Source organism: Babylonia areolata, chromosome 6 (assembly GCF_041734735.1).
Source record: "Babylonia areolata isolate BAREFJ2019XMU chromosome 6, ASM4173473v1, whole genome shotgun sequence".
Classification (NCBI taxonomy): domain Eukaryota; kingdom Metazoa; phylum Mollusca; class Gastropoda; order Neogastropoda; family Buccinidae; genus Babylonia; species Babylonia areolata.
This window is the reverse complement of record NC_134881.1, coordinates 15825127-15835103: the sequence shown is the minus strand read 5'-3', so window position 1 is coordinate 15835103 and position 9977 is coordinate 15825127. Positions and strand designations below refer to the sequence as shown.

At 45.1% G+C, this 9977-nt stretch overlaps 1 protein-coding gene across 1 annotated transcript; it reads right to left on the bottom strand.

The window, feature by feature from the left end:
* Nucleotides 1–2614: 2614 nt before the first annotated feature.
* Nucleotides 2615–4039, bottom strand: LOC143283462 (neuropeptide CCHamide-1 receptor-like). Its single transcript, XM_076589702.1, has one exon. The coding sequence runs from the start codon at nucleotides 4037–4039 to the stop codon at nucleotides 2615–2617; it is 1425 nt and encodes a 474-aa protein (XP_076445817.1).
* Between the last annotated feature and the right edge of the window lie 5938 nt (nucleotides 4040–9977).

Sequence of the window (9977 nt, the reverse complement as noted above, 5' to 3'; positions counted from 1 at the left end):
GCATCGTTCTGAAAGAAATATCAAAATGAGAGAACAGACAATGCTTACAGTCCTATATTTCTGTTATCAATCATCGTCTGTCTGATTCCGAACAATAGACGGTGGAATCTGTCGCTGAAAGACTCGGTTGTGCGGTTTTACAATCGGGAGGGGGGGGGGGATATGGTTGAAATGTGCACCTCAAAAAGCTGAGCAGTCTTCTCAGCGATTGTTCTTGCTTCTTATGCGAGTTACAGCACACAGACAATGCTCAGTTGACAGCCTGTCCATTCCTTGATTGATTTGGATTTGACGGTAGCCAAACCCATGGTATTATCTAAGCTGTGTTGGTCAGTAATTCATGTGCGGCATGTGATTCTTTGTTGCGTGTTGACCTCAGCAGAAGTTGAAAGCATAGTCCGGTTATCTGCTTTCGTATTTGGCAGAGACAGAGTTCGTGCTACAAATTGTGTTGTAAAAAAAGAAAAAAACAACAACAACAAAAAACAAACAAAACAAAACAAAAACAAAAAACACGAAACAATAAGGCTTGACTATATCGATTGCAATTTGACTTTTCGTTAGTACCTGTCTTATTTGGGAGTATAATACAATAGAAATGTGAACAAACTGAATGATGACACGAATGACGAGAATAATAGTGCCAGTCTATATTTCCACATAAAGAGCAATAAATACACATGCACAAAGTAATTAATCAAACATCTAAAGATAATGTAAAGGTCAAGAAAACTGAACTTTTACTCTTTTATTCAAAACTTGATCGTGATATTCTCCACAGCGCCAGCCATATCTTACGATACATGTCAAAAACCACAGCAAAACAAATACTTCAACAGGACAACAAGTACTTCATGTTGAAACAGTATAATATTAACTGAATTTGGCTTCTTCTGGCAGATGTGGGTTGAACGTGTCTTGCTGACTCGATGCTGCAGGCAGGGGACATTTCGTCTGATAACAGTTATCAACCCATGTATACCAGTTAATGCCGGTTATCAACCAAATACAAACCAGTTGATTCCGGTTATCAACCCAATACTTACCGGTTGATGCCGGTTTCAACCCAATGTATACCAGTTAATGCCGATTATTAACCCAATGTAAACCAGTTGATGCCCGTTATCAAACCTCATCTATACCAGTTGATGCCGTTTATCAAAACTCATGTATACGGGTTAATGCCGGTTATCAACCCAATGTATACCGGATGATGCCAGTTATCAACCCAATGTATGCCGGTTGATGCCGATTATCAAACCTCATCTATACCAGTTGATGCCGGTTATCAAACCTAATCAATACCAATTGATGCCGTTTTCAAACCTCATGTATACCGGTTGATGCCGATTATCAAACCTCATCTATACCATTTCATGCCGGTTATCAAACCTGATCAATACCAGTTGATGCCATTTATCAAACCTCATATATGCCGGTTATCAAACCTCATGTATACCGGTTGAGAACCAGCCTGCACTTTCTGTCCACACACATTCACAGCAGGGTCCGCAAGCTCACCACTGTGTGGCCCCCTTTCGATCAGTGTTGGGCAGGCTTCTTGGTGAGTTCATTTCCCTGTCTCTCTGTTCTGCCCCCTCTCTCTTTCTCGTTTTTTTTTTCTTTTAGCAGAAAGTACATGGCCGTGTGATTGTTTAGTTTCAGACGGTATGATGTCAGCGCACCACCGATATCAACATACAACGATGAGGAGGAGGAGGAGGAGAGGGAGGAGGAGGAGGATAGCAATTATTGTTGGTGCTCCTGTTTTTCTTGTCTTTCTCTTCTGGATACGTTACTGTGAGAGAAAAGACGTGGTACTTGTGAGTGCAGAAGAAGCCCAACTTGTCATCATGGGGTAATGATAAAGCAGAAACACAGTCAAGATGGCAGAACACTATTGGCTTCTTCACTCCAACGTATCACCTAGTCTTGCAGGAGGTACTTCATACAAGAAAGGTTTTCTCCTGCTAACATTCTCCAAACTTTTTTTTTCTCAAACTCAGACTTTAGTAACAGCTGCTATAATGGGCCCTGTTCTTGTCCAGTTCTAGTCCCTCACAATCAGGATAACCGGGATTTGGGGTGTGGGGGGGTAGGTTTCCCCTCAAATGGCAGCAGAATCATGCCAGTAAATACGTCAAAGCCACTTCCGCCTGTGAAGTATTTCCATTCATGTATGATAGTCAGTCGTGTCAGACTATGACAATCAGAACAGCAGAGGCGGCAACTGATGTCCCGACTACCTGGGCAAGAATTTGATTGTCGTGGAGAGCGTTTTGCCCAGGTTACATCCCCACTCTCTCGGCCAAGAGGATTTTAGGACAGTCGGCGTTGGGGTGGTTCCCAAAGGCCAACTAGCCCCCAAGGCTGCAGCACTAAGAGCCAGTGCAATGTTACCTCCTAGTTTGAGTCTTAGTCCTTCACAAATAGACTAAGCTGTAAATGACTTTCCATTGCAATGGAGAAATCACCGATATACAGCTCCTCTTACTTTGCTGTTCGCCCAACTGTAAGCCTATGTCAGTCTGTGATATAAGCTGAGCGTTGGGCCGATTTTTATAGAAAATAACCTTCAAGACAGTGTCAATGGCGATCTTGCCAGGAAGTCGTCTCACACGGCGTCCACAGTGTGTGCAGAGGGCGGCATGTGGTTGAGGACGATGCAGGTCCTCCGGTCAGCCTCCGTCACCGTCATGTCCACCGCCATGGTGTCGGCGTTGGCCGCGCCGTTCTCTTCCCCCCCAACCCCTCCTTCTCCCCCTCCTCCTCCTCTTCCTCCGTCGGTCCCAGATGGGCGGCATAGCAGGGCGCCGTTGACGAAGTTCCTGAAGTGAAGGTCCAGCACGTAAAAGACGAAGGGGTTGACGGCGGAGTTGGAGAACATGAGGCAGAAGCCGGAGATCTTGACGACGTGCCAGATGGCGTTGAAGGGGGCCGGGTCGAAGTGGAACCACAGCAGGTAGACGTGGCGCGGCAGCCAGCACAGCACGAAGCAGACCACCAGCATCAGCACCGTCCACGCCAGCCGCTGCCGCTTCTCGGCCGGCGTCGTCGCTTTGTTGCCGCCGCGCCCCTTGCTGACGCTGGTGGACCCGACCAGACTGTTGTTGGCTGCGGCGGCGTGCTGTGACCAGTCCCTGCTTTCCTCCTGCTCCATAGACGACGCCTCCTGAAGGTACGCTCCCGTCTGGATGTCCATGTCGTCAGTCATCGTGTCCTGTCTCATCGCTGGCGTCTTCGCCATGGCCTTGAGGGGCGTCTTGCTGGTGGGGCTTTTCCGGGATCCGAACATTTTGTAGAGAAGGTGGAAGGCCAGGAGGAAATAGAACGGGGCGATGATGAGGAGCGGGATGCAAAAGAACAGGAGAAACTTCAGCATGATGTTTGCCTTGACGTAATCCTCGCCCCAGTCCTCGGCAAAGTCCAGGCAAAACTCGACCGGCCCGCTGTCTGTGGTGGTGGTGGTGTTCGTGGAGTTTGTAGCGCTTTGGTTGGGCGGCGTCACCACATTGGCGGAAATGAGATCAGGCAGAGCCAGAAGGAAGCTGACGACCCAGATGACGACGATGACCTGTTTGGGCATGGAGTTCAGCTGGTGAACACGACGCCGACCTGTGACGATGTAGTAGCGCTCCACGCTCAGCACCGTCAGAGTGGCGATGGTCACCGCTGTGGCCAAGGTTTCCGAAAAGCGACTGAGTCTGCAGAGGGCCTCTCCGAACACCCAGTAATCAAGAGTGTACCACACGGAGTTGACAGGGACGCCAAGGGCCAGCATCAGAAGATCCCCCACCGCCAGGTTGACGACCAAGGCGTTGTGCGGTGTGCTCAGTTTCTTGTGCCTGGCGAAGTTCAAGGTCAGCAGCACGTTACCTGTCACCCCTACACAGAATATGAAGAAGAAGGTCAAGGGCACGACGATGGCTTCTGGTCCGTCATCGGCGTCCGCAGATCGCTTACTGTGTGCGTGTCCCAGGGTACAGTTAGTACTGTCCATCAGAGTCTTGTTACAAAACTCGTCCTCGACGTACCCCATTCTTACGCCTCTGTGGTTGTAGCGTTCGCTTTTTTTTAAATAAAAAATATGGTTTGTTCAGGTGGAGGTTAGAATACTAGTCTGCTTGGAGTTTCTTGAACGCTGGGTTTGGATGTAGGCTATCCTGCAAAAGATGAATGCAATCGACAATTATTAATGAAAATATCTTCTTCTTTTTTCAGAATATGGATCATTCATGACCCAGAAATAATCATAAAAGTCTGTACGCTAAACATCTACAAAGCCAACACACACACACACACACACACACACACACACACACACACACACACTTGTTACCACCATAGATTGATAAAGCTCTAGACAAACACCAAGTGGCAATTCTTTTTTCTCCTAGCCAATTGCAAGAGTGGGAATATTGATTTCAATGCCTGTTAAGAGGCATTTTCTTTCCTTTGAAAACTGAACTTTCTCTCTCTCCCTCATACCCCCCCCCCCCCCCCCCCCCCCACACACACACACACACACCTCTAATATTACTTAGAGTGGAAAGACGTAAATTTGAAGGCGACAACGACAACTACTACTTCATAAACACGCACGTAGAATGATAGAGAGACAGAGACAGAGACTGAGACAGAAACAGAGTGAGAGAGAGAGTTGCACAGTTTGTGAGAGGGACACAGGGACAAGGACACACATAGAGAAAAAGAGAAAGAGAAGAGAGAGTGATAGACAAACAGACAGAGGCGATTGAGAGGGAGAGAGACAGAAACAGAAAGAAAGACAGAGAAAGAGAGAGAGAGAGAGTGGGGGGGGGGTAAGGGGGCAGACAAAGCGCGCAACTTTAATGAACTACATTTCTTCGCTGAGATTAATCAAAACAACAACTAAGAATACACCAACTACCTGTCAAATAAAACAATATAAAAACAACAACGAATCATTTATCTAAGAACCCACCAACTCACTGTCAAATAAAACAATACAAAAAACAATCTCCGTTGTTTTTCGTCCGAATAACAAATGAAAAACATATATATATATATATATATATATATATATATATATATATATATATATATATATATATATATATACAAAGTTCTATATCATCAGCAATAGATAACGTGAGACACACCCTCGTGAAGACAGCCTCAGGAAACGATTGGAAAACATATGGATCTTTCTTCAAACGTCGGTGTAACCTTTAACGTGTCTCCAACTTCACTACCGACCTTGTTTTCATGCCAGTCTTTGACGGTCCCACAGACACAAACACAGACACACACAGACACACACAGACACACAGACACACACAGACACACACAGACACACACACACACACACACACACACACACACACACACACACACACACACACACACACACACACACACACACACACACACACACACACACACACGTCTAATATTACTTAGAGTGGAAAGACGTAAATTTGAAGGCGACAACGACAACTACTACTTCATAAACACGCACGTAGAATGATAGAGAGAGAGAGACAGAGACAGAGACTGAGACAGAAACAGAGTGAGAGAGAGAGTTGCACAGTTCGTGAGAGGGACACAGGGACAAGGACACACATAGAGAAAAAGAGAAAGAGAAGAGAGAGTGATAGACAAACAGACAGAGGCGATTGATAGGGAGAGAGACAGAAACAGAAAGAAAGACAGAGAAAGAGAGAGAGAGAGTTGGGGGGGGGCGGGGGGGGGGGGGGGGGGGGTAAGGGGGCAGACAAAGCGCGCAACTTTAATGAACTACATTTCTTCGCTGAGATTAATCAAAACAACAACTAAGAATACACCAACTACCTGTCAAATGAAACAATATAAAAACAACAACGAATCATTTATCTAAGAACCCACCAACTCACTGTCAAATAAAACAATACAAAAAACAATCTCCGTTGTTTTTCGTCCGAATAACAAATGAAAAACATATATATATATATATATACAAAGTTCTATATCATCAGCAATAAATAACGTGAGACACACCCTCGTGAAGACAGCCTCAGGAAACGATTGGAAAACATATGGATCTTTCTTCAAACGTCGGTGTAACCTTTAACGTGTCTTCAACTTCACTACCGACCTTGTTTTCATGCCAGTCTTTGACGGTCACACAGACACAAACACAGACACACACAGACACACAGACACAGACACAAACACAAACACACACACACACACACACACACACACACACACACACACACACACACACAGAAGATAACAGACTTTGAAAACCAACGGATGGATTTTCACAGAAACCTATGAATATTGACCGCCATACAGTTACAGGCATTAGTAATACAATCTGCAGCAATCCACGTGACTAAGTAGAGAGAGAGAGAGTGAGAGAGAGAGAGAGAGAGAGAGAGAGAGAGAGAGAGAGAGAGAGAGAGAGATGGGTACGCAGGCTGATATCCAAACAAGCCTGGAAACACACACACACACACACACACACACACACACACACACACACACACACACACACACACACACACACACACACACACACACACGAAGAACGTTAAATCCTTTAACCCCTGTTGGGGCACACAGGATATAAAGTAACATCCATGGAATTATACAACAAATCAGCGATTGAAAGACTGAAACTAGTGATACAAGCAGAAAAGCAACGATCATATGCTGTAATCAGTCCCATTTTGATGAATTTTCCTGCTTTCAAAAATACATTCCTCTACAACTTGAAAACAACAACAACAACAACAACAATCAACAACAAACAAACAAAAAAACATACAAACTCCTCTCCCTGCTTTCAACAAATTGAAAAAAAAAAAAAAAAAAAATCAAATATGCATTATAAACCACACTTCCTTACAATCTCATACTTTCTCGTGCTGTGAGAGAAAGTTTGGGGGCACACGCAACAGTTTTTTTTTTTGTTTTTTTTTTTCGCACATTGCAAGAAAGCGTGGGACTGCTTGCGAGAAAGCGTTATGATCGCGAGAAAGCGTGGGAATGCGAGAAAGCGTGGGAATGCGAGAAAGTGTGGCATTGCGAGAAAGCGTGGATATGCGAGAGAGCGTGGGAATGCGAGAAAGTGTTGTATTTGCGAGAAAGCGTGGATATGCGAAAAAGCGTAGGAATGCGAGAAAGCACGGGATTGCGAGAAAGTGTGGGATTGTCAGAAAGTGTGGGATTGCGAGAAAGCGTGGATATGCGAAAAAGCGTGGGATTGCGAGAAAGCGTAGTATTGCGAGAAAGCGTAGTATTGCGAGAAAGCGTGGGATTGCGAGAAAGCGTAGGATTGCGAGAAAGCGTAGCATTGCGAGAAAGCGTGGGACTGCGAGAAAGTGTGGGACTGCGAGAAAGCGTAGGATTGCGAGAAAGCATAGGATTGCGAGAAAGTGTGGGATTGCGAGAAAGCGTAGGATTGCGAGAAAGTGTGGGACTGCGAGAAAGCGTAGGATTGCGAGAAAGCGTAGGATTGCGAGAAAGCTTGAGATTGCGATGGGATTGCGAGAAAGCGTAGGATTACGAGAAAACGTGGGACTGCGACAAAAACGTGAGACTGCGATAGAAGTGCGAGAAAGCGTGGGCTAACACTTCCTCTCCGATCCTGTGACCCTGTGCTCGCTATTTCTTCTCAACATCTTCTTACCCCCTACACTGCTTTTTTGCCCCCCCCCCCCCCCCCCCCCTCCAGCCCCCGACCCCCTCTCACTCTCTCTCACAACGTTTCTTGCATCTTGTCTTTTCTTTCCTGCCTCTTCACTTTTCATGTTCTATTCATTTCACCTTCTCCCCCTCCACCCCCCCACGCCTCCCGCCCCCCACCCCCCCACCCCACCTCTCCTTTCCTTCTGTATTTTTCCCCCCCTTTTTTTTTTCTTTTTACAAGTTGTTTGTAAGTCTGGCCAAGGGGATATGGGAGGCGGCGAGGCAATCCTGGCACCATTTGTCACCAGCCTCAAATCTGTTGACTCAAGCACGGCGGCGGCACTGGCCAGTGACAAATAAAGGGGTTGGAGACATTCACATCGTGTCAACACATTAGCTGCTGTCCAAATGGCGATGGCAACAGTTTGCAGGTCCTCCCGGCAAGCCGCTTATTGGGGCAGCAAACAGCCCAACGATGGATGGCTGTTTGAGTTTTCTCCATCGCTCGCCCGTCAGCATGTGTTCAAGATGCAATTAGCCCGCTGAGTGCCTTACTCTTCGCTGAGGGTGTTTTTTTTTTTTTTTTTTTTTTTTTTTTTTTTTTTTTTTTAATCTTAGAACCAAGATCTGGTTTCTTGCGAAATACCATCTTACCAACGCGTTTGGCTGAGAAAGTGTGTCATAGACTTTCACATCAACTAGATATGCCCGGGTGTTTTGTGACTAACTGCTGTAGCCATTTGATCGGAATGAACATGAAACAGTAAAAAGAAAAATAATAATAAATGAATAGAATAAAAATCTTACTATGCTGGTCCACCGCTGTTACCAACCATTTGAGTGTTCTTGTCTCTCTGGAGCGGTCACCTGCGAAGTCCATAATTATTGCCATTGAAAGCAAGATACAATTGTAACAAATTTGCACGTAAAACTTTCAAAACTCAACAAAAGGATGCAGTTCTTATTTATTGCCCACCCGACAGCACTGGACAATGCCAGGGTTGACAATGTTCCAGAAACCCACTCCCACCACACCACACCCCAATGACCTGCAATCAGTGCTCTATCATTTATTGTCAAACTGAACCCAATGCGAAAACAAGCTTGAAGAATAAAATTAGGTACCAGTGAAGTCGTGCACTTGAACACAAAATGTGTTTCTTGCCTTGATCACTCTGTACAATTTCTCGCCAAATGATTGTACAAAGATTGAAAACCTTCATGTTGATCAAACAACAGCAATAATAATAATAATAATAATGGTATTTATATAGCGCTGAATCTTGTGCAGAGACAAATCAAAGCGCTTTCACACCATTCACACGCATGCATAACTCTAAAACTGAAGGAGAAACTGAAGACAAGGAAGCCAGGTTATTTTGGGAAGAGGTGGGTTTTAAGACCAGACTTGAAAGAGCTGAGTGCGGATACCTGACGAAGCGAAAGGGGAAGTTCATTCCAATTGCAAGGTCCAGAGACAGAGAATGAACAGTCGAGTGTTTAAATCTGAGTGGATCCGAAGCCGATCGTAGAGAGCGAGATAGGAAGGGGAAGATTTGTGGATACATTTATAACATAGAGTCCTGATCCTGTACTTTATTCTGTGTGAGACATGGAGCCAGTGGTGATGTTGCAAAAGAGGAGTGATGTGCTCAGATCTTTTCTTTCTCAGGACGAGTCGGGCAGCAGAGTTTTGTATGCGCTGAAGAGACTGAATGGATGATGCAAGCAAACCAGACAATAGAAAGTTACAGTAGTCAAGGCAGGAGAGAATGAGAGAAACGACAAGTCTAGATGGTGCGTCAGTGGACAGATATTTCCACGAAACTGGGAAAGATGGAAAGACGTGGAAGGGGTAACAGTATTTCTATGTCATGATTTCAGGCTTGAGATTTTGTTGTTGTTTTGTTTTGTTTTGTTTTTGTTCCTTTATTTCTGTCCCACCATATGCTCTGTTTCAGTAGCAATACTCTCACGCCGAGTCCGGCTACGCTCAGTAATATTTCCTCCCACGGAGACAAGAGGCATCACCAGATTATAAGTGTTGTCTCTTGAATTCATTCTGTGGCAGACTGGTCACTACAATTACAGAGAATTCTGACAAGTCTCATTCCAAAGGCAAAACTGGATTCATGTTAGGCATGAGAAAAGACACACTCCATTGGATATAATCAAACGGATACCAACTTGCTATCTTTGAATCTTTTTTTTTTTTTTGTTGTTGTTGTTGTTGTTGACCAACTCATCCTTTTAGAGAGATTGTCAAAATGACGGAGGCAGGGAGGGAGAGAGGGAGAGGGAGAGAGCAGGACCTCTTTGTA